The sequence below is a fragment of the Typopeltis vanoorti genome, chromosome 26 (assembly GCF_054136105.1).
Source record: "Typopeltis vanoorti isolate ZY-2024b chromosome 26, IOZ_Tvanoo_1.0, whole genome shotgun sequence".
NCBI classification, from domain to species: Eukaryota; Metazoa; Arthropoda; class Arachnida; order Uropygi; family Thelyphonidae; genus Typopeltis; species Typopeltis vanoorti.
Genome location: NC_143574.1, coordinates 7,987,431 through 8,014,375, shown reverse-complemented (window position 1 = coordinate 8,014,375; position 26,945 = coordinate 7,987,431). Strand labels below are relative to the sequence as shown.

The window sequence follows — 26,945 nt, the reverse complement described above, 5'->3', positions numbered from 1 at the left end:
TCTTCTACTCTTTTCAAGATCTCTTCATTAGTTATTTTATATGTCCATTTGATTTTTCCATCCTTCTCCAAATCCACAGCTTTCCAAAATCTTAATTTCTTCTTTCTTCAATGACCAAGTTTCAGCTGCATAGAGACACACTTCACACACAACATTTTATTATTCTTTTCTTTAGGTTTCTGTTCATTTTTACTTCTGAACAAATTCAATTTTCTATTGAAGGCATATGACAGATGTAATTTTTACATCTTCCATCACTGCTAATAACACTTCCTAGATATTTAAATGTCTTTACTTGATTCAATTTCCCCCCATTTATTCTGATATCCATAATTGCCTCTTTTCTTGCTACTTTAATTTTCTTATGTTAATTTTCATTCCATAATTGATACAGGATTCCAGTAATCTGTTCAACAGATGTAGTCCTGTTTCAGTGTTTGATAGCTTGTCATCTGCGTATCCTATTGCAAATATCTGTATATCTCCAGTCTTTATCGCTTCTTCTGAATTCTCCAGTGCTTCTTTTAACATGGCTTCGGAATACATGAAATTGGTGATAGAGAACAGCCTTCTCTTACTCCTCATCCAATGATACCTGGTTCTGGTGTACCATATATGTCTCTCAGCATGGGACAAACTGCCATGCTGAGAGGCATATATGGTATGTAATTAGCCTTCTGTTTTTCTAATCTATACCAATCTTTTCCATTACTTCCACCATCTTACCCCATTTTACAAGGTCAAAAAGGGTTTTCAAAATCTATATAACAGATATTAACTTCTTTATTCACCTCCAGACTTTTTTCACTTATTATTCTTAACAGTCCAATCGCATCTCTTGTTCCCCTATTCTTCAAGAAATTCTTCCACCTTAGATGCAATTATAAGTATTTTTGATGTATGGGAAATGAGGCTTATTGTTCTAAAATCCTTGCAGTTCACTGCATTACTTCTCTTTGGCATAGGTATAAATATATTAAGGTCATAAAATCTTTCGGTAATTCTCCTGTTATAAATGAAATTTATTATTTTGGTTATTTCTTCAGTTCCTTTCTTCTGAGGTTGTTTCAAGAATTCTGCAGGTATTCCATCTATTCCTTCTGCCTTCCCACATTTTAGTTCTTTAATGGCCATTTCTATTTCTGTCTTCAAAATCTCTGTACATAGATCATCTTCATTTACCTTCTTATATCTTCTAATGGCAACTCATTTGGTCTATTTTCCTTGTCACGTAGATCTTCAATGTATTCCTTTCATCGCATTAGGATTTTATCTACTTCAGTTATGATTTTCCCATTCTTATTTTCTATGCCTATTCTTGTATCTTTGCTTTACTATAATGTAATAAATTTGATACCTTATCTCCTGGTTTTTTCCATATGTACAGTCTTCTTTTGAATATTTTTAAACTAAGTATTCGTAATTATTAGCTTTACTTTACAGAATTCCACTAACCTTTCCCCTCTCTCATTTCTGTTACCTACTAAGTATCTTCCTACTACACTTCCATCCTCTTCTTCCACAACTCCATTAAAGTCTCCCATTATAATCAGTCATTGCTTTTTTCTTCCTTAATTAGTTCTTGTAGTTGTTCGTACATTTCCCCATCTGAATGGTCACTTGTTGGTATATATACCTGCATTATTGTTATGTCCACCGGTTCAGCCTTCAATTTTACCACAATAATCCTGTCATTCAGACATTTTAGGCTAATAATGCTCTTTGCTGTTCTTTTATTAAAAACAAGTGCAAATCCTTTTTATCTCCACCTGAGTAAATTACTCTTGCTTCGTCACTATAAAACACCTATTCCTTCCCATCTGACTTCAGAGAGCTCTGATATCAATTTTTCCTTTGTCCAGTTCTTGCTTGAGATTTCTAATTTTCAAACACCAAATAATGAAGGTTTGAAGAACTTGAGCCAAGAATGGAATGTCCTATAAAAATAATCGTGGAAATTATTAACAATTTACAGTAGTTTTTAGTATCTTAGAAATTCTGTTCTTTTGCACCTTAATTCACCTTGGAACAACTACTAAACCCTTCACATGTTTTGTCCTTGAAGAGATACCTCTAAGGCAGTTTCTTTAAAGGTAATCCGACCCCATAATTTCTGTAGACAAACATAGCAGCTAGCAACCGCATTTTACAAATGAATTTTTTTTTCTGATTTCGGAAGTCCCTACTCTCTCCTCCTGTTATTTTAAACGAATGTTAATATATTAATTTCATCTCATTTAAATAGAAACTCAGAATTCGAAAAACAGTTCATGTTTGCTGAGTATTTTAATCCTAAATTGGCTTTCTTTGCTCCAACAGAAGTAAGATAAGGATGCATAACATCTATCTTCCTAAAGGCATTTTATATTAATACACTGATAATTCCCATTCCCCAACAATGCTTGTCATGAGTGTTGAGTATACAGCAGACAAATGCCAGACCTTATATTGTATGAAAATATTCTACTTTACTTATAATGGGGAAAAAAAGCGATGCGTTTGCATCCTGATGGTAGATCACTTAAAGAAAGTGTTTAAGTTCGATTCTAATCGCCGATTAGATGAATTTTTTTTCTAAACCTATATTCGACCGTTTCCGTTGTTATATCTCTGCCACGTGCAAATGGGTTAATTCTGTAAATTGATGGTAGGTTCCCTAACGCAATACATTGCTGCATTAGGGAAGAGATGGGGAGGGTACCTACTCTATAGCTCTGTCCACTAACTACAACTACACCAACCACCACTAGTATTTTCACCGACATTCACAAACATCCATATGCCCACGGAGGGATTCAAACCCACTGCCTTTTGGCTGGAGAGTAGATGCGCTAATCACTCGGGCATCGAGTGGTTAGCGCAAATGTTCAAATGGGGTGGAGCGTGGCTACCCATCCGTCTCGCAAGGTTAGACAGGACTAAAACAGCTCCTTAGAAGAATGCGTTTTATTCTCCTAAGGATTTTCTTTAGAACCAGAGTTTTTGTAGGATGAAAACACCATACTTGCCTGCCCTATAGATCGACTAACTCGGGAAGAGTCATCGAAAGTTTTTAGTCGAGTAGAATATAACTCGTCTTTCATCTAACTTTGACCACAAGGCTCTGTGCACACTTGTGCATAATGTTTTGCAATATTTTCATACTTCACACACACAACATTAAAGCATCTCGCCAGTCTAACGTTGCCAACCTTTCATTCTATCCATCCAGGGGTGTTTCATGGTCATTTCAAATTTAAATTTACTTTTGTGAATCAATAATTTATATTTTTGATCTTGCATATTTCCTGCAATGGGAATGAGCTGTGTTAATATGTGAACATACTACACAACTCTGAGATGAAGCTTCAGGTATTCAGAAAAACTTCCCATAACATTCTAAGTAATTTTGGTATCATATCTGTAAATGCATATAGCACTTGTTTACAAAGTGCTATATGCATTCGGACTATGTTTGCCCACTTTGGTGTATTCCATCAAAGCAGATGTGTGTGTGGCCAGGACCCAGCGAAAGTTGTCGGCTATCTAAAATTGTATGATGAAAAGGAAAGCCCACTGTTCAAATGAGCGCTCAAATATTTTGGTAAAATTTCTTCGTTGTGTAGTTTACCAATAAACATTTCATTCTATGATTAGTGTATTTTCTTTAATCGATTACATGGTATACAGTTAAAAGGCATTTTTAAATATTCTTTATGGGCATTCCTTAAGGTCACAGATAATTATTTTTCCTGCTGATTAAAACCAATTACGCATTTCCATTTTGTCCGATACGCTCGCGGGACGAATTAATCGAGGCCAGCCTGTAAGTTTTCAGTCATACTGTAGGGAAATGTTCTTCCAGGCATTTCCTATTTCGAATTGCTGCAATAGGTTTGCTACAAAATAAATGATTATCAGAGCTGCATGTTTTCAACTTTTGCAAAAAGTGAGATTTATAGTCCAGTCAAAATATTACCACCAACTTACTGCCCATTCCATGCATTCCAGACTAATGGTGGGTGTCCAAACCTCAGCAGGTTGTTCCGTTTGTCAGCCAAAAAACAAACGAAAATGCTGGCATGGAATTTAACCAGAAACACAGTAGTTTCCCCACACAATCCAACGCACTTTTTTGCTTATGCCTAGTTTGCATCTCAGGTCACTGGACCATTAAAGGCCTGAAAAAAAAATTGCCTTTTCAGATGAATTTCATTTCTAGTCGTGCACTTATGGATGGCAGGTGGGTTAGATGAAAATACCCCAATATCATCAGACCTGATATAACAAGCAGGTGTAGTTAGCATTAGTGTAAGGATGTTTTCCTAGAAATCGCTGCTTCCCATAGCCTATACTATGAATGCTACTTATCCATTAGTTGCCAGTTTAGTATCCCAGAGATCATGTTGATTAACATCCATAATTTCAATCTTCCATCTAGAACATTTGCAGGAAGATATCTTGATGACATGCAAGAGGAATGCCATACCTAATGCAAAATTCAAAGGCCTTATAAACTATGTATCGCACATAGCAGCATTTCACGTATAAGAGGTAAGCACGTAGAACTTAAATCCAATTTTTATCCAGGAATTGGTAAATACAATCAAAATTAGTAAGCCCAAATAGTCTGGCTTATTACATATGTATAAATATAACCAACAAAGTAATGGTAACAAATGCAATGAACTGAACTATTGCAGAATACTGTAAACAATTTTTGAATGAAAATGTTATAATAGAAGTCTGACAATTTTAAAACTTTTGAAATTCCAAGAAGGGAAACAGCAAAAAATGGATATTCCCTACCAGTTTTGGTTATCGAGTTTTCACATAATTTCAATATCAGTGGCTGTCTAACTGCTTGCTGATTCTAATTCAAAACTAGAATCAATCACTCAAGCTCTGGCATATCAAATGTCAAATGGCTGTCCATCTCACTTTCATTCAGTATTAACTGAAACGATATGTTACAATAAAGTAAACTATACATTGTTCAAGGTGGCTATCCTCCACCCCCCAGTGTGATATTGGCAATCACTTGTGTTCACAGATTTTTTTTTTCTTTAATGAAAGAAGGAAAACCAAGCTGTTGAGGTGAAATATTGTCTCTGTTGAAGACTAGCTTTTAGTCTCAGGGCTTTGAAGTTTTTCCAGGCATGCAATGCTGACAAATGTGTTCCAACTTTAAAAAAAAAAAAATCTAAGACCAAACCATGAAGGAGATTCAGAGGAGCAAATTGCTTTCCAAAAAGTTGATAATTTATCACGTGCTTTTGAGAAAGAAATGAAATACCACTTTCATAACTCTTTTACTTTTGATATGGATGCTTATTTAGTCAAGGTGAAAGTTATTTGTAAGTATATTATATCTGACAAGAAATCATTCTTGTTTTAATCCTTTACCCAAGCATGATATATTTGAGTAATATAACAGATTTTACTCAAATATATCATGCTATTAGTTTACCTATATGCAGTGCCGGCTCGAGGGTATGTGGCACCCTTGGACAGTTTTATCAACGCATCACAAAATTCTTTGTTAAAAGCAGTTTACAGTTATTGCCAAAAAAGCGCATATATAGGGCTTTTTGGAGGACACTGCTTGTACCACCAATGCTTCGACTCTCTTGTCCTTTTTAATACTATTACTTTTTATACGATGTTGGTTTCCCTTATAACTATTTTTTCTTATTAGATCCATAAAGGTCGAGTTCATTTTTTTAAAAATATCAACCCGCACTTGAGAAGTCTCGAGATGAAAGTGTAATCGATTAGAAAGAAAAAAATCTTTAATCATTAATTAGTGATATTGATTAAATATACTATATTATATATTGTACTTTGGATAACTATTTCCCAAAAAGCAAGAAACAGAATTAGCCAGTGAAGAAAGTCCCGATTCCTTAAAACATTATGTACATTCATAAGAACTACGATGTAAAAGGGTCATATGTGTTAATGCCATGATCTCCTGGCACAGTTCACGTGAAGGCAAATAGATGTTTTATGCAACATGAGCAAAACAGCCAGCTAGACCATAATACTTAAGGCACACAAGAATGGAATGCTGTAAGCATCTGAGTAACCAAGGATATCTTCAGCGTAGAAGCTATTTTAACTCTAGTAAAGGAGACAGAAAACTGAAATTTCTTTAAAATACGAGCAACCCCCCCCCCCCGAAAAAAAGCTCTTTAATGTAACAATTGCATTATAATCTCACTAATACTTCCATCATATTATGTAAGACTGATAATTATTAAGTATTTTCTTCACAGTAGATTCACCTATAAGTGATTCCTCCATTAGAGCAAATATGGTCTCAACTGACAAGGTTTTGATAACACCAGTCTTCTCAGTAGGTGGATGAGTCTGCTAGAAAACATGGCCTTTTCATAGACAGAAATAGACTGTCAGGATGACCATGTATATGCCTATCAAGAAAATATATAAAGGTTTTCTGTCATTGGTGCAATCTTCTATGTCAAATGAATGTTGTTATTATAAAATTCCGAAGATCATTCGAGAAGCGACCAAAAATGTCATCTGTAAACTGGTACCAAACACAATGCAAGACTTGGTAATGACCTGGTGCCCCAACTAAATCATAAAAATTGGCCAGTTTTGGTGAAATAGGGCTGCTCACTGCTTTCCTTCATAAACAAAATAGCCTGACTTCACAACAGTCATTAAGTTTTGTAATATCAGGAGGAAATTTAAGGTTTAAAGCGTATCCTGTGAAGGACATCAAAATTCATTAGTAATATTCTTGGTGTGAGATTTTTAATATCTCAAATAAAATCAGACGTATTTATGTAAGGATATATTCTATTAATAGATGAAACTAAAAATTTGACGATTTTATAAGCAGTAGCACCAATGCAGCTGACTAGCTAATAAGGGAGAGTTCATCTTATGAACTTTATTTTACGGCCTTGGTCAAAGAAGTCAGGTATTTAGAACATTTCATGCTTATGCAGTCTTTAGTATTATATTATTATAGTCAGTCTGCTGTTCTATTGAGGTTAGGCAGGAAGAGCATGTAACTAGACACCTTCATGAACATGGTAATTTTGGTCTAGCAGATTTTTTTACGGGATTATGTGAGGACTTTCATCAGTCAAATCTCAATATATTAGAATATGAATAAAATCTTAAATGTAAGCTATATGCAATAGTAGATATTTAAAGGAAAAGCATTTGAAATGAAAATATTAGCACTTTATTCTCATTCAAAATCAAATTATGAGAATTACACGTGTAAGAATTGTGTATATACATATACGAAGCATGATATCTGCACCACAAATAGTAATTGTAATGGGTAAAAGACTAGCATGGAGTAATATATTAACTATAGCATAATTTCATTACGAAGGCTTCCGTGGTGCACAAGACATGAGGAAATTGTAATGTCGGTATTAAAACCACAATTTTGTAGTGATTGATAAATGTTTATTCACACCATCAGGAGATAATAAAATAAAAATATTAAGCAGATAGCAACAACATCAAATATTTGGAGGAAAAATAAGACTAAACATTGGAATGCACACCACTGGCTTCTGCATGTGTTAAATGTTTTACAGGAGACCATATTTGATATATCATCCCTTGTTTCATTTTGCACTGTTGTAGATATTTTATCATTTCTCTGATTGCTTGAGAAGAAACGGTAATCTAGGTGGATTACTGTAGTTTGCTGCCAACCCATGTTCTTTCCTTCTCCGTGTTCATCAAACGTTTAGAAGGAAAGAAAGCACAAACCAAGAATGACAGCAAACTACATGATCCATATAGATTAGTTTCTCAAGGATTTGCAGTCAGCAAAAACGATAAAACATCCAGAACATACAAGATAATTATATCAAGTATGGTCATCTCTCATAAATCATCTAAGCACATGTGGAAGCTAGTGGTATGCAAATGCTATCAAGTGTCTTCATAGAACAACCGTGCATTCCACTGTTAGTCCCATTTTTCAAAAATTTACATTGTGGTCATTAGCTGCTTTCAGCTTATTTTATTTACTATATCTCCTGATGTGAAACAGTTTTCATGAAACCAGTTGAGCATATGAATACACTTATCACTATAAAGTTATGTGGTTTAATACTGGCATTAAAATTTCATCATACAGCATAATATGGTAAGTGGAGAAAGAGCTCTGAAGTTTAGACTTGGAAGTTAACAAAAAACGTACTGCATATTAAAATTAGAAGCATTAGTTAGTATATTAATCCATACCAAACCATCATATAAAAAGAAAAGAATGAGCTAATGCATATGAATTTCCACACGTGTAGCTTGATAACATTTACAACTGCTTTCTACTCCTTAGGTTTTCTTAATATTCTTCTATCCTGGAGGGCTTTAATTCCTTTAAGTCATCTAACATATGTGGCATATCTAATTCACCCAGTTGTCATGGCTATGTTTTATGGTTCACTAGAAACTACTGTTGATTTCTCAGTTTCTTTTATAGTAAGTATCTCATTATTAGAAAAAAAAAGTTACATTTGAAATAAATCTATTACACACAAAACAGTTGCAATAGTAATCAGAAGCTCCATGCAAAGCAGAAATGCAATTTAACCTATCAGGTCAGTATAATATATTTTTTATTTTTAAAGCATATGCAAAAAATGTATTGTTCTGCAATTCATGTCAATTAAATAACATTGGTTTAATTTTTCATTCATAATGTAATAGTGGCAAACTTTATGCAAAGTGTCTCCCATTTCATGAAATAAATTTCACAAAAGTACCACAATAAGTATTTTGTGCATCACAGTTTAATGAATTATATTTTAGGACTAAGTACATCACACATTTTATTATTAATACTGTAACTGCAATGTAAATTATTATGATTTATAAACATTTAGTATGATGAATAGGGCTCACTGAGTACAAAGGTTTTTCATATTATCGCATTCTTAACTTATAAATTTACACAATACTGCACTGTTGCTCAAATTGTTACCTATCTTCCTTAATCCAGTCACATCCCATAGTGTGAAAAACCACTGTTCTAACATATGAAAATACTCCCTCCCTATACTAGTAAAATAATAATGATCCTTTTTCAGTTCAGAGGGGCCATAATATTGTATTACAAAACACCTGTAAAACACAAATCTGTGTAGTTTATTCCTTAATCTGCTATGCAAATCAAGAACAAAAACATCAAACTAAAATATTTATATCCTGATAGTTACATTTTATTTCTTCTCTTTTAGTGGGCTAGCTTATACCCAAATCTCAGTTAAAAAAAAAACAAAAGAAATATGAACAAAAGTGGAAAACAACTAGAAGAGTATAACTGTTATTATGAATGACAAAGTCTTAAAATTTTTAAGATATACTTTGAAACAATGTTTAATCTTCACAGATCTTCTCATAAACTGAATTATAGTTTCAAGCCAAAACACTAATTTTAGCATAAACAGAATTTATATGAAAGTTTCCAAAGTAATATATACAAGCATGACAACATAATAAAATTTGTTAAAAAAAAAAAAAAAAAAAAAAGGCATTAATTCAAATATACAGTACTGTCGATGGGGTGTAGAATAGAGGCAGCCTGCCTCACGGAGCGGTTTAATAGGGGTGCCGTCTCTATGCTTACAGGAGTAGCAAGTGTGGAAAGAAGTTTTTCCAAGCTTAAACTGATTAAAAATTATTTGCAAACAGCAATGACCCAAGAAAAATTGGTTGGTCTAGCAACTATGTTGATAGAGGCAGACATACCTTATAATTTAAATTTAGAAGAGCTTATAAACAGTTTTATTGTGCAATATCCCCGTAGAGCAAACATTTAATTAATATTATTGTAATCATTTTGCATTAATGTTTAAATTATTATATAATAATTTAAAAATAATAAAAACAAAATAGCAATTGGAGATTTTCTTATATTTTTGTCTTATAATCCATCAGGGGCGATATTTAATTGTTTGCCTCAGGGCAAGATCTAATCTATCGATGGCTCTGCAAAAATATATATATAAATTTGAGATTTTTCAGCCCCTTTCAAGGTCAACATATTCCATGCCAAATACATGTCTCAAGCTATTCCTTTATATTATATTTAAATAGCTAAATACATATTTTCTTTGTTGAATAATTTGAAGGGGGGGAAAAAACTATAATGGGAATGAGTACCATTCTGCTCTATTCCACATCGTTTTTTTAATATCATTTTTCAAAGTTTGTAAATTTTATTATGCTTACTATTATAATGGTAGAGCAAAAAAAACTTGAGTTGAAGCCTTAAATGTACCATTAGACCATGAATATCTTAGGCAATAGAAGCACCCAAATATTTGCTAAACTGGTAATAATAGTGAATATAATCTGGAGGTAAAAAAAACACACAAAAATAGGCCAGGACACTAGTCTTGTTTCAGTGACTATCTCCAAAAATCAAGATGATTGGTCACCTGTAGACACAATCTTCTAGGAATTGAAATTACAACTTATTAAGAACCACCTGCCTAGCCATTGTCAAACAAATCTTGTAAGGATGTAAGGTGGGAAAATACACCACTGAAGCAATGCTTATGTGTTGTGCTCAAAAATGAATAACTAGTCTTCACCACCCTTGTCAATTTCCTTTTCCATGTTCAGTAAAGCTAATAGCTGCAAAATGCTTTAAATTTTCTGAACTCAAACACCTGGCCTGGTCGTCTGAATCCTGTTATTCTAAACACATACAATCCCTTAAATTTCTTTTTGCTAGAACGAGATCAAATGAATCTTGAACAATCTCCTAGCACTGAATGTATTTCTACACCCATTCTGTAGGCTCTGCTTCTTGTTGCATTTTTAGGCTTCCCTATTCCACTGGTATTCTATCCTGTTGAAAATAGCAGGTATGTTTTCTAATCTGTAGGTTAAGCTATAGATTGCAATTTTTGTATAAAATTGCTTTTGCCTATTGTGCAATGGGATATTCTTATTAGTACCAACAGGCAAGGAAAGCCTTTCTCCCATTTCAGTCTGAGTAAATATTCTCTTGCCAAATACAATGCATTAATTTCCTTATTTACTTTGATGGAAGCAGCAATCAAAAGACTTGTTAATGAATAATAATTATACACTCCTTTATGTGAAACATCTCCACAATCTGATAGACTTCATCCACACTCATTCTTTGCTGTCATCTCCAAGCATATAGTACTCTGGTAGAAGACCGACATCCTTTACAAGAGCAGGTGCCTTATGGGAACTACTATGATGAAAGCTGTGAATCATTATTATATTGTTCTAGTTTAAACAGATCTGCATGTATTTCTAATTTGAAAAGTAGTAATGCTTAATACTGCTTATCTATTCTGTTAAAAAAAAAGTAAACACAAATTAACTTATACAACGACCCATGTGTCAATTAAACAATAGCCAGACTTGTTAACTAATATGGATAACCAAAATTCTTCTAGGTCTGATTACCTTGAGAGAGAGAGAGAGAGATTGCAAAAAACAACCAACTCGTGTTTTGCAATGTATTTTCAGATTTTACTTGTGTTTCTCTGCCCTTTTGGAAATTAGCTTATATTCAACTTATTTTTAAGAATGGAAAACAAATGCTTATAAAACTACCCTCTACTAATGTTTCTCAATTCTGACTGCTAGGTTGTCATACACAGAAACTTCCAACTAATAAAAAGTGGCTGCTTTGTATTTCAATTGCACTTTGGCATAAAGCAATTTTTAAAATACATTGCCTTGCCTTCTTATGGTCTCTTCTCTGAATTTGAACAAATTTTCATCCCCTCCATCACAGATCTATGTGTGATAATAAATGATACTCTAGCCTCCAACTTCGGACCAAATGTTTAGTCCTCTGACTGACTGGAAATCCAAACCACAATTCTGCTGAGGATAACAAGAAGCACTCTTCTTATCTGACAAATTTCGCATACTTCTAAGCTATCTACCTCTATAATCTTAAATGTAGATGTCTGCACCATTTCACTACAAGACTACTAATTTTCTGTCCTTGGGAAAATTTTCACCCACAGTTTTTCATAGCATAAAATATTCCATGTATTACCCCAGGCATCCAAGAAACTAGGTTCTTTTTTTGCTTTGGTTTTTCTTTAAAAAAAAAAAAAAAATATTTTTGTGTTCTTTCAATGCTTGCACAATCTCTCTCACCTCTAAAGACAAGATTTATTTTTGGAAAATTTTTTGCATCCAATGCTTCTTTCTTTTGCTGCAGCTGTCTGAAAACTAATCCTATACAAAATGAACATAGAATCTCATTGTTCTTATAGCTGGGATCATATCCATAAGGGTGCTTAAAAAAAAAAATAAAAATAAATCTGATGCTATGTTTTAGATAGAATACAATTACAAGGATAAATAAATTCACCTCATTTTCACAATGATATGCAGCTTTTAACATCTTCTGCATGCATGGTTACTACTCACAGAATATCAATCCTCACCCTTTCAGCCGATATCCATCTATTTTCTTTGTCAACCATCTCTAATGTGACTCTTGGAATAATTTAGCTATTTTATACCAAATTGCCCCGAGATCAAATCAAAGATGATCCCTTACTATTTATGAAGTGATGCTTTCGAACAGTGTATGCTTTGCAATTGAATTTTATGTTTCTAGTTTGCTTATTACATGCAGAAACAGCTATATATTTTCTTTCATATACTAAATATGGTTGGCACAAAGATCCATTATACTCATTGCCACGTACATCGGCATCTCAATAAATAAGGGGCTATTTCAGCGAAAAAAAATTTTACAACAGAGCAAACAACTGTCACATGTTCATGCATTTTCTCAAAATGTAACTGAATATATTAATTAATATATATATATATATATATTACGAAAGATGTACATTAATACCATACACAAGAGGTTTGTAGAATCTATAAAACTGTACTCTGAATGAGGGGGCAGGGAATTAAAAAAAAAAAAAAAAAAGCTTACACTTTCAGTTTTCAATAGCTGGTTCATGTGGAGACTACATGATTAAGGCGATTCGCAGAAGTGAATTTGGTGGACCATGAATGATTGTTGACCAGCAACTGTTCACTTATTTGATAGAGAAGTCTATCAAGTGGATAATATCAGGAATTAAGGTTTCCAGCACATTACTCCAAACATGAGAATAGCATTCTAAGATTGGGTGTATTCAATTAGGAGTCACAGGTGACAATTTTGTCCCATCTAACCAGCTGATGAAAGTGTATTCCTTTTTTTTTTTTTATTTTTTTTTAGTCAAAGGCAATACTACAACAGAGAAACCAATTACAACTAGTTTACATGCTAGCATGAAGTTAAGTTCTTGATATCCAAGGGATAGAGGGGAATTATTCAACTATATAGAAATTTACACATCCAGTCAAATAATTACTCTGTAATTATTTGACTGGATGTTTCAAAATAAGCTACATCATAAAAACGAATAGAACATCACAATTTATTTTTTTACACTACTCAACCTCTAACAAGGTTTGCTGCTTTGGGAAATATCATTTACAATGCAGAAAACTTAAATATTTATCACTTTATTTCAAGTACTAGAAGTCAAGCAAAGAAAAATCAAACTAAGTGTAAAGATACACAAATGAAACTTTTTCTCCTTTTATATAAAATAGCAATGCAATAAAGATCACTTTGAGACAACAGTGCAAACACAGACAAGCAAGCACGCTTGTTTCATTTGAAACAAGTGTGCTTTCATTTCAAATTATTCCTGAAGTAAGATAATGATTAATATTCTTATTACTTAACTGATAATAAAGAAATGTTTGGAAGATAAAAAGGTTGGGTCTCCAAAATTATAAAATACTCCTTTAAAAATTGGGATTATTGTTTTAGATCTGCAACTGCAGCAACAATTTTATCCAAATTATGTCATTAATATTCATATATCTTTAATCATTAAAGTGAAATACAATAAATCATCCCCTATCCAAGAAGATCTGCATAAAAGATAATTTGGTATAAATAGTTCCTCCAGAATATAATTTATAATCCCATTAATTATTAATTTCTTTACTGTTTCTATTAACCATTCCATAAATAAGTGAAACAAGAATACAGTAACCATGCTCTTCAACATACAATTTCGAGTTCATCCTACAAACCAATTATCAATATTGCTAGCCTATTCTGATATTTATATTTTTAATATCATCAAATCAACAGTTTATTATTTCTTTTTTCTTGGTTTTAAAATAGAATATTCTATCTTTCTCAAATTATAACATTAAACAAATCATTATTAAAATAAATCACACGAGACTACAACGACAAAATAAAACATGAACAATGAATATCAACGCGCCTTGAACCAGGTTTGCTTCTTGTAAGAAAGATTATACTTCACTTTTTAACGATAATCATATCTCCAATCAAGATCATATTTTGCTACTTGAGCTCTTTGGCTTTTTCCTTTAGTGCCTCAGCAGCACAGTTGGAATAATGACAGGAAATGTGTAAGAAGTACCATTTTCATGCCAGATCAAGAGTCATCTAGAATCGGAAGAAAGACTAAAATGACATCTGAAAATATTACATTAGCCCACTGGTGTCTTGTCCAATTTTTATGGATACAACACCACTGAAAACATGCTCAATGATGAGCTGTGGATAAAGGAAGACAGAATACAGGTCTTTGGGCATATAGGCCTACTTGTTGCAAATGCCTATCTGTGCTTGAATAGAGCTGACCTGCTGTAGTGGATCTATTACGTTTTGCTATTATAACCAAAAATTTGCCATCATGCTTTGTGGTAGAGCAAGGGCGACCTCATAGCAAATGTCTGGAACACATTCCATTGGTTTGAAACACTGTCCACACAGCCTGGATACAATGCTATGTAAGATTTCACACTCTGGTAATATCAGTAATTCTGCAGCCTTCTTCAAGCTTTCCAATAATTCTTCTCCATGTGAAATCATCTAGACGATGTCTTTGAGACATTACAAGACATCCAACTTTGCAACTTAATTCCTTCTATCGTGTTGAGTGCAAACTTCAAAAATTTGAATGTGTACCATTTTCTACTCCAAATCGTCATTTATACACATTGTTACAAGCTGATTCACCTGAATTTGCAGTTGTAATTTACAGAAAGTGTTCGTCTTTAGGTTTTGGACATCAGTTTAAATAATTTCCAATTTAAGTAAACAAAGTGAAAGAACAAATAGAACATTAATGGTTGCCCACTAAGCAGAATGCTAATTTTGGCCATGTTACTTTTGGAATGCTGGCCCTCAAATTCCCTTAACGAGTCAAAAGATGGAATAAACAGAGTTGGTCATGACTATAAGGAGGGTAATAGACTTCTCACTCCAAATGGTCAAGGTGATGTTCAACTAAACTGTCTGTGTATTTGTGTATAAACATGTTACCACAAAGCAGGAAAGTTCCAAATGCAGAAAGTTTGGATTGTTTTTTTTTTTTTTTGGTGGGGGGTAGAACTGGGCGTGTAAATCATTATATAATCACAAATGATCTGAGTGTTGTAATATGATTAGACAAATGCAGAACAGAACAATGACAAAATGAGTCCTTTGCATCATTCACTTTCAACATTGCTTTCCCAGATGCTGTACTTGGAATATCTGATGAATATGTACCTAGAAAAATCCTCCTCTAGAAAGGAAGTGTAATCCTCTAGAAAGGAATTTATATAGGCACGTGTTAGAATAATTACTTAACACTAAGCAAGTAACAATCGAAGTTTCAACCTCTGTATTGAACATCATCAGGAAAACATACATATGAACAAGCAAGCTACATGACGCTGCACTAAACAAAAGTAAAATGAATCTAAATGTTTGTTAATCATTTATCCTAGGCTGACCTCTGGTGAGGAAAAAAAAAACGAAACAATGTATAAAGTCCTTTCATATTGAATTTTCTTCTGTCTAGGATTGTTCTGGTTGCCAATATGGGTCCTCCACATCATGTTTGTTCAGATTTGGATGATGTTTCAGCATTTCACAATGCTGAAACATCACAAGCTTGAATTTCATATAAGTTTCTTTGAATTTTCTTTCAAACCAGGTTTTGGTGCGGTATAGGTACTTAGTGCCTTTCAAGTCAATTCTGTGGCATGTTTGGAGTGTGTGGTCTGATAGGCCTGTTTTACCATAGTGGAGGTATTTAATCTGGTGCTTGTGTTCATGTTTTCTAATTGGGCTGGAGCATCCTGTTTCCCCTATATAAAGGTAGGTTACAGGCACACTAAATTTTATAAACCCCTGGATGGGCAAGGTATGAAAGATCTTTGGAGGAGATAAGTAAATTTCTTAATTAAAATCCCCAGCAAAATTAAGAAATTTACATATGCATGTTTTCCTGATGATGACCTCAATACAGAGGTCGAAACAGTGATTGTTACTTGCTTAATGTTAAGTAAAATAATTATTCCAATACGTGTTGTGTCTCCATAAATTCTTCACTATGAATGCTGACCACCGAGTAACCTTAAAACAGGGGTCGCCAAACTTCTTTGACCGTCGACCCCTTCAAGAGTTTCTTGACGTTTTATCGACCCCCTCTATTTTATTATTACGTAATCATAATGGGAAGCGAAAAAGATGTTTATGTGAGTTTTTAGATTGTTTATTTTATAGTTACAGTGTTTATTGTATGTATAATATAGTATATATTATTATATTACTATTACCACTACTATTACTATCACTGGTATTACTAGTGATATTAATAAACTACTGGTATTACTACCAGCCCTGCTCAACTCTTCAACATAGAGAAGTTTAGTTCATGAATGAATAACGATTGAATTGTATGTATGTTAATGAATTTTAGAACATTAACGCTCACTTGTATGTCGATGCACAAAAATGAGACTGGGATCAAATACGTGTAAGTATAAGTAAATAAGCAACCATGCACATGTTACCATCTCGCTCCCGCTGCGCCAGCCGGGCGGAACCACACACACACACACACCCATTTATTGATAAACACGTCATTTTGGTCTACTTGATTGGCCTCCGTAACTATTTTCATGACCTTGCCCCATCTTACAGGTCTTATTCATTTCACTGTTCCCACGATTCACTCTTAATTGCGTTGTCATTCAGGATGGAGGTAATCCAAGTTAACAGACTTAAATATTACCCGTACAATGATGTCTTATATTTTTCTATCGACCCCTGCCTTAAAAGGAAGAACTATATTACATTTGTACCATGGGTGGGCTTAGGATTTTTTTTTTTTCTTAAGTTTTTAAATACTCCAGCAACCCTGCTCTAGAGACCAAACAGGGAACTTTTTCAAGCCTTCAATTAGCAGGAGGAATTCAACAGAGGAAACAGAAAAGATCTCTACAATTTCTTTACTCAATGACAGAATTTGAATTTTAGATCTTGAATATCAGCAGCTTTTTCTCTCTCAGAAACCCTAAGAGTTTTTCAATTCAATTTTTTGAATGTGTTAACTAGCCACATCTTTATTCAACTTTCACAGATGATCCCTTGTTCTGGCCTTTCTACCCAAGTGCTAAAACATTTCCTCTACATCTATCCTATAAAACCCTTTAAGCAACTTAAATGTTTCTATCGTATCCCCTCTTTTTCTTCCACCAACCAACTTCTGCAACTCATAAACCACTCACAATCTTGGTTGCTTGCCTTTAAATCTTCTCCACCACTTCCTCATCCCCAGTAATCCAGATGTAGATGCATCAAGGCCATATAAAATGGAATAACAACTTTCTTATCTCTACTTGTGTGCTCTTCAATAGCCAAGTAATCTTATGAGCTCCTTTAGCAATATGTCCTCTAAACTTTAACTCTGTCTACCACCACCTCTAAATCTCTAGCTTCATCTTTTCCATCAATGTGGAATAAAGCCCTTTATAAAGGAAACAGATGTGGGATTAATAATTACAAGCTGTACAAAGCTTGTAATCTATTTATCCCAAAATGCATAATATTTTCCCCATATTAGACTGATACCAATTATTTTTTTGTCCATATTGACATCCCATTTAAATTGCCCTGCAAGCTCTTCAAATCACCTTGATTATTCTAGCTAATTTCACATCATCAGCCAACAATTGAATATTTCCTTATATCATTTATGTACAAATTAAACAGGAGTGGTCCCAGCACTGAATCTTGCTACACATCACTAGTCACCTGTTGTTGCCTTGAGTCTGCCCTCCATATACCCCCCTTTTTTTTTATATCTGTCCAACACCAATTCTCTTATCCATGTAACCAGTATCATACCAATTCCCATTTTTTTCTAATTTGCACAAAAGAGTTCCACGTGGTATTCTGTCAAATGCCTTTGCAAAATCAAGCAGTAACACTGTGTAGCTATTTCCTCTATCATACTGGGCTGTTACAAAAGTTAGTAAATTACTAAAGCATGATTGACCCTTCACAAAGCCATGTTGCCCCTCGTACAGTATCATATTCTTATCTACCCATTGTTAAATTATTCTTTTGACCAACTTTTCCAGTATTTTTATTGCCATGTCTGAGATACTGATTGACCTATAATCTGCCACTGCAGTCTTAGAACTCTCTTATGCAAGGGAATTACTCTGCTACCTTTCTACTCGCTTGGAACTCTACCAGAGCTGAGACTTAAAGAGCTTAGTCAGAGGCACTGCCAGTCACCCTTGCACATTCTTGCAAAACCTGAGCTGATATCCCATCTAATTCCACAGCTGGATTTACATTGACATTATGTGAATATCATCATAAAAACCTCCAATTCATCTACCTCTGTTCCCACATCCGTCTCTGTGACATATGTTACAGCAGTAACCTCACTTGCAAAGTGGTTACTCTGTAACAAAACTATTTTATCTATATGACTCACCTGTTATTCAGCAGCAAAACCAGGAGCTACCATCAACTCCAAGTTTAATCGCTGTGACACTACCATGATCTCTCGCCTCAAGACTGGCCACACAAGACCACTCAGGTTTAGCAATGAAAATGGTTTAGCATAAGTTCCCATCTGCAAAATCTGTAACATCAAGGAAGCATCACCACTGCATTTACTAACTTGTATGAATATTTCTAAATATGAACTTTATAATAACCCAGAAAAGGTGCTGTATAAAATACATGAATTTGACCTCTATGATTTGGTGTAACAATACCATGGGATAATAATAATAAAAACTATTTTATCTGCTTCTGTCACCATCAGTCATTCTTCCTCTTACTTACATAATGAAAGAACTCTTTGGGATTTCCTTTGGCCTGCTTGGCTAGATTCCCCTCGTAATCTGATTTTTCCTTAAGTATGCAATTTAATATTGCTTCCTCTAGATGCCCCTTCACTACCTTCCATGCACTACTAATGTCCTTCCCTTAAAGTGTTTTATGCCATGGCACAGATTCAAGCATCATCTGAAGCTTGTCATAATTACCTGCCTTGTAATTCCACACATACCATTTCTTGATAGAATATTCCTCAGACTGCATGGTCACTTTTACCAATTGTTACCACCTTGGTTATGGATATCTCTTCTGATCCTATGACCAGGTTCAATACTCTCACACTCCTAGTCCACTCCATCACATGCTGCCTGAAGTAATTATTTCACAGTAGGTGTATAAATTCCATTTCCTTCCTGCTATGTGATCTCTCTTCCTTCCAATCTAAATCTCCATAACCGAAGTCCCCATAATAATCACTGCACTTGTACTGATTTTCCGATGCATGTCTTCCAGATCATTTGTGGAACCCAGTTGTCCTATATCAACAACCAACTGTATATTTTGTCTTACTGGCTTTTATCTCACACCAGAATGCTTCAAATGAACATCCATCCTTTTGCCTATCTTCTATTCTTTTTGGCTGTAATCCATCAGCTATCATCAGCAGTAATCTTCCATCTTCAAACTTGTAATCTATTTATCCCATATTAAACTGATACCAATTATTTTTTTGTCCATACTGACAACCCATTTAAATTGTTATTTACATTTTTAAATCAAAGGCAAAAGATGAGAAATACTGTGAATCTAAACAAAATACTCATCTCAAAAATTCACTTACTCCCTATAAAGGGAATTCACATGTCAGTTAGATACATCATTCAAAATGCAGCTATTTTACATATCTTCTATTTATTCTATGACTGTCTATTTTAAATTCTACTGACACAAATGAAAACAATGATTAAATATTCCAGTTACTATAACTATCTGCATTTATCACAGCATATCATTTCAAAGACAAAAGATCATATATAAACCAATAACTTAAGGATATGTTTTTCAACCCATGCCATGACAGTGTTAAGACTGGGATTTTGTAAAAACAATTAAAAACCAGGAAAAGAAGAAGGTAAATACGTAAGCTGCAGAAAGAGCTATTATATTCAAGAGAGGAAATCTAAAAGATCTCTGCAATTTGTTTACTCAATGACAGAATTTGAATTTTGATCTTGAATAATTCCCAAGCAAGAGACTACAGCATTGCTTCAAAAACTTGGGAATCAAACCTACCTACCTCCTACAAATCAAAGAAGCATGTTAAAATGCTTGCAAAAGACTTTTTTTAATCTGAGTTTCTTTCTATATATTTGTTCTGCAACAGGCACCCTCTCCCCACTACCTTGCTTGCTCTGAGTTTCTTTAGTATTATATATATACTAGAGATTATACTATCCATATCTAATCTGGGTAGATATGGACAGATATGTCATATATAAGAAATCAATAAAACCAGAATACTAATTCGACTAAATAAGTTCAATAATAAAATCATCTGGTATTTTGGAAAAAGTTTCAAAAGATCTATACAGAAATCCAATATGTATATGGCTCAACTACCAGCCTGGCTGGCCAAGCAGTTAACATGCCCATTCTCCAACCAACAAGGTCAAAGCTTTGAATCTTGCTGTGGTCATTATTTTACCACCTGGTGTAAGACAAGTGCCCTACTTACCGAAGTTCTGAAGCAGCTTAAAAAAGTTCCATCAAAGTCGGGTTTCCATATTTTGCAAAAAATAAAATTCTTAGCCCATTCACAGTACTAATGGCAATCCTACAAAATAAGTAAAAGATGTCAGCTATTTAGGCACAGTTTTTAGTGAAGATGACAGGTTAAATCTGGAAATAAACAGAATAAGCAAAACTGGTATGGTGGGTAGCCAGATGAATACATTTAAATGGAATAAGAAATTAGCCAAAATACCAAACTAACAATATACAAAACAGTGTTTAAACCAGTTATGGATCTGAGAGTTGGTTTAGAAATAACATGCTTGATCAAAGACTAGAGACCACAGATATGAGGGTTCTGAGAAAAATTAGGTAAAAGGAATTAAAAATTAAAATATAAGAAAGGAACTTGACATTATTAGCATTCAAGGAATGTGTCAGCAAAGCTAATCTAAGGTGGTACGGCCACTTAAATAGAATGGGTGAAGAAAGGTTAGCAAAACAAGTGTTTGATGGCAGGAAGGAGACCCAGAGGAAGACCAAGGTCTAGGTTGATTGATTCAGTCAGAAGTACCGTAGAAGCACGTAATGTTAGATATCACAATATTGGAGTGCTCACAAATAATAGATTCATTTGGAGGAAAATTGTTGATAGGAGATTAATAATAATAATGTAAACTTAATCATGTAGTGTTGTCATAGAACCTGAACACCTCTTGGGACACATCAGGAAATTGATGATGATAAATTGCATTAGACTAAATCATTCTTGTTAGAAAACTGCACATAAGGTATAAACCAACATTAATTAAAATTACCTTTCCATTTATTCTAAATAGTTAGAATACTAGTTTGTGATATACTGATTTCCAAGAAAAAGGGTGATGAAAATAATCCCATAAACATTGATTTAATAGACCATGCACATATAATTACAAAAATACATGCGCAAATAAATTTTTGTGACTATATGCATTATAAAAAGCAGAGCACTGTAATGCATATTACAGATGCAAAGAATCTAGCAATTGACTTTGACAGATACTCCTACTAAAACAAAGGAAAGCTTCAAAGCAAAAAACTTCACAACATAATTTTATTACCATAATATGAATGTGTTGTACATTGCTTAATTTAGGATGTAATCACCAGACACGCATTCAATAAACTGAATTATTTTTGTGTTGTTAATCATATTCTTATTTTTAAAAATATTTTTCAGATGTATCTATTCTTTGGCAATGTTATCAGCACCTACCTCATATCCTTTTTCCTTTCCCTGCTATTTGAATCTCCATTTGTGGCTCTGGACAGAATGATACTAAAGAGATCATCCTGAAGAGAGGAGTATCAGCATCAGTTTCTCCAGTTAATTAAAAATAATAATTCAAGCCCCTTAAATGATTTTTAAAACATAATACGCAAGGACTGAAAATGACTCAAATTACTTCCAAGACCAAACAGAATTTTAAACTTAAGGTGTTTTAAAGAAAAATGCCATGGAATAATTTTAAATAAAGTTGCATGTGTACGTAACTTCATTTGACTTTAAAGAACAAATATCTAAATATGAAACAATTTGCCCACACCAAGCACAACACAGAGTGTAATGAACATATTACAAAAGAACTTAATAGCTAAAACGAAAATATAATACTAACTGCAAAATCGCAAAGCAAGCAAAAAATTATTAAACAAGCATTCATTTTAAATAATACTAAATATGAAAGAATAATACAAGAGATTTAAACATATTTTTATATTGTCTAGTTTGACTAATTCTACTAATTCTATCAATGCGATCTATTAGAACTGTATATATACATATAAAATCATGAAACTGTTATTAAGGGAGAAGGAAATAGCAATATTGCAGTTGAGCCAGTTTCTCTAGAATTGCCCCAGTCTTTAAAAGATATCTGAATGCAGGCAAACTTCACACTTCTTAATCTTAAAGCAAAATCAATTTTGGATGGCACTTTGTTTTTCAAAACATAATTAAAAAAAAAAAAGAACTACTTTTAAGTATAATTTTCTTTCATATTAGTCAAAGAACAAAAATTTTTACACAAAGTTACACCTGTCATGCACATACAAGATTCATGATTATATAATATTGAATTATGCATACTTTTCATCACATTAATTACCAAATAACCATATTTAAAAAGAGAATAAATCCTTAATATATTTTTGCTAATTTGTTTCCTTATTCATTGCTTTCAGTATTGCAAAAATCAACCAGTTCATGGTACCTTGCTGGTACAAGCACTTCAGGATGTCATTAAGTATTTCTTGTAAATAAGTCATGGAGGTGGTTACAGGGACAAATAAATTTGTTCTTTAAGAATTATCTACACCTTAGCACAAGAAAAGTATATTTAATATACTGCCAGATATTTCAGTTTGAAAATAACAAAACTATGATCAGTGACTAGACAGAAAAACGGTTTCTTACAAGGTAGAATACAAACAAATGATCGTTCAAAATTAGAACGAGCCATGTGATGTTACATCGTTAATCATGATATCATTTCATTGAAGAAAAGCAAACATAAGAGTGCAGAACAGTTACATCTATAAATTTAAAAAACTTAATTTATAAAATCATACTAAAGATATCATTATAAGATGTAGGTCTTCTAGGTCTTCATTAAAAAAAAAAATACTAATAAAAAATTAATGTGTTATTTGGATCACAGTTTCCCATATTTTTGACATAGATAGGCAGTCATTACGATTCAGATTAGGATGGTGAAGTAAGGCTTCAGCACTCTCTTTGAGTAGGCATTCAAATTTATGCCAACATCTGTGTAGAAGGCGAGTTTTTGGACCAGAGAATGTTGTGGTTTGTCTTTATTCTGTGTTTGGTCAATCCAGACTTATCGGATTTATTGTGAAGAATATAATATCTTTTTTTTATTTATTTTAATGAAGACCTTCTAGATACTACATCTGTCTAATGATATCTTTAGTATGATTTTATAAATTAAGTTTTTTTTTTTGTATGACATTGTAAATTTATACATGTAAGTATTCTGCACTCTTATGTTTTGCCTTTCTTCAGTGAAATGATATCATGATTAACGATGTAACATCACATAACTCGTTCTAATTTTGAATGATCAACTGTCTGTATTCTATCTTGTAAAAAACTGTTTTCTATCTAACCACTTTTCTGGTGCTAACATGTAAATAATTCTACATTTCATGTCACAAATTTCTCTCAAAAGTAAAATTTGTTCTTTTGGAAATTCTGGTCAAGTTTGTGCATGGATATGATGGAAAATAATAATACTAATATTCAATAATTACTTTATTCTCTCAAATCCACTCATCTGTTATTGTTTCCATTCTATATCCCACATATGAAAACTTTTATATTCCATACCATATGGCTATAAATTCAAGGAAAAAAAAAAAAAGTAAACATGGTATTACTTTCCACTATCCTTCATAAACCCTCAGCATTTTTTATTTGATAAAAAGCACAATAAAAAAATTTACATCTGTCTTTAAATCCAAGAAGAAGCAAATTATTTACTTTTTTCAAGAATGTCCACAAAAAGATGGAGATTGATTATTTCAGTAATAGAAATGCCTAAGAATTACAAACATTTTTAGATTAATCTTTAATCTAAAAATATTCGAAGCCCTGCCCTCTTTATTTTAGCAAACAGCATATAAATAAACTATTATTTTTACATGATACTGTGTAAGAAAAGGTATTTATATTTTTAGATTTACTGGATGATCACACTGCAAGGATGAATCATCCAGATGAAAATATTGCAGTAACAAGGGTGGTAGGACTGATGTGAAAATAGAAGTAGATGATGTGGAAGTACAGAGAATATCACACATCCTTCATGTGAATACAACTATGGGAATAGATGTTATAACAGCTCATGCATTACAAGAATATGCTAGGAAATTGGCACTGCCTTTGACCAGTGACTGTTCAATTCTCATCTCTGAAAGGGTCCCAAGGGAGCAAAAAGAGGGGAAAAACAGTCTCATTGCAGAAAGGAGACTCTGTGATCGAAGTAACAATTCAATTTAGCATCTCAAGAGTGTTGGGGATCAAGGTATTGGCACATATGATAAAGGAAAAAAATCAAGGAAGGGATGGATAGAACGAGGCAGCATTGTTTTGTGAAGGGAAGGTCATGCATCAGTAACTTACTTTTTATAATAAAGTGACAGCTAATTGGATAAAGATAATGGCTACATTATCCAATTAGCTGTGGTGATACTGCTGAACTCTACCAAGGCAACTGCTCATATTCTGTTATATAAACTGCAACAAATGGGAACAGATATAAGCTCGTGATAAGAGGGTGGATGATGGAGAGATATCAGATAGTTTATTCAGGAGTAGTCTAGAAGAAGGTCTGTAACTAGTCATGTGTCCTAGAGCTCTGCTATTTATGATTTAGAAGAAAATATTCAGTTTTCTGATGATGCAAAATTGGGTAGGGCAACAGTTAATGAAGATATAGAGATCTTGCAGGATGATTTAAATAGACTGGCACTACAGGCAAAGGAGAATGGGTATCATTTTGATGTTGTAAAGTATAAGATTATGGATTTTGTGATTAATAAAAAACTGCCAGCAGTGTAGTACAGTACCAGGAAACTGATGATGCTAAGCATTTGGTGATGTTAGTAGATGGGGATTTGTTTTTTCAGAAGGAGTTAAATATCTCAAAGAATCATCTGATTACTGGAGCAGTTATTATATCTCTTTATAACTTTGATAAAGCCTTATCTGGGTACGAGATATTGCATGAATGTTGGTCAGTGCTTGGTGAAATGTTTAGCACCTTCCACAATGAGTTACCCATGGAAATACTTGCATAATATTAAAAAAAATATTGTTTTCATTTAGACAGTTGAATTAAAAGAAAAATTGTCAATTGCTTGTGTAAACTTATATGATTTATATGCAACAAGCTAATCGGTTATTTCCATAATTAACTGCAATGAATGGTTAAAAGCTTTGATACTGCATGGAAAGATGGCCCATTATGCTGAGCAATAATACATGGTGGACAGTGCTGTTGCATGTAGATGGAGTGAAGCATCCTTCCAGATTTTTCCAAGCATCTACTGATTTATGTGAAAATCTAAGCTTTGCTATCAACATTTCCTCAAAATACTTTACAGTTAAAGAACCTAAAGAATGTTATTTCTGCAATTTATTAGCAAGTATTAACTTATTTTCAATTTTACTCACTTAACTTTGCTGTTAATTAAAAATTAATCAAGGAATATTGATTACCAATATAGTATCAGGTGAACTATCTTTTGTTCTGTATGTACCTCAGGTTTGTCATCCTGATGTCATGCATTTTGAGGCATTCCATCTAAATTTAAGACACCACTTCCATGAGCTCCACTTATATTCATTTTATTTTATTTTTGTTTTTTTAAAATTGTGTTGTGTTTCGCTTGGCCTACTACATGAACAGCACAACTTATAAACAATGTGCTTTTCAAATGATTAACTGTAGACAAACGTTCTCTGGTCCAATCAAGAGCCAAGTCTCTCAGTCCATATGCCATCAGGGTTTAAACCTATTATTCTGATATTCTAATTTCTTAGAAATATAAGGAATGGGAGATAGGAGTGATGCTATTCTGTTCCTTGCCTCAGATTTCATACTTTGCCATTGTGATATTAGACATTATAGATAACTGCTGGCCAATTTTAAAGAACTAGATACTAACACCTAGATCAATCTGAGATGTTGATACATCGGTAAGAGGCCATATAAAGGAAATGACCACGGCTTCATGTTAGGAGCACTTATTTCAAGCATTTTTTGTGAAAATTTAATCACACAATTACAATTCGCCATTCTAGATAGAAAGCACAATACTTGGATCAGAGCTCAGACTAGGGTGAGAGACATTATAACAGCCATTAAAAGATCCAAACCGCAATGGGCAAGTCACATGGCAAGAAGTAACACTCAAAAATGAACAAAGCTGAATGGTATCTCCCAGAGAGAGAAAGAGAGCTACAGGA

At 33.3% G+C, this 26,945-nt stretch overlaps 1 protein-coding gene across 8 annotated transcripts in view; it reads left to right on the top strand.

Annotated features, from left to right (window-relative positions):
* The window catches only part of LOC150092301 (homeotic protein female sterile-like), a 579,681-nt gene extending 557,234 nt beyond the window's left edge, over positions 1–22,447 (top strand). For 7 of the 8 annotated variants that reach the window (XM_090415148.1, XM_090415149.1, XM_090415147.1 and 4 more), the window contains 2 exons: positions 8,321–8,463; positions 22,134–22,447. In XM_090415148.1, coding sequence (XP_090271274.1) covers positions 8,321–8,463; positions 22,134–22,250 — 260 coding nt within the window. In that variant the 3' untranslated portion in view covers positions 22,251–22,447. The remainder of the gene's footprint in view (positions 1–8,320; positions 8,464–22,133) is intronic. The other variant, XM_090415152.1, reaches the window with a different exon arrangement.
* The last annotated feature ends 4,498 nt before the right edge of the window (positions 22,448–26,945 follow it).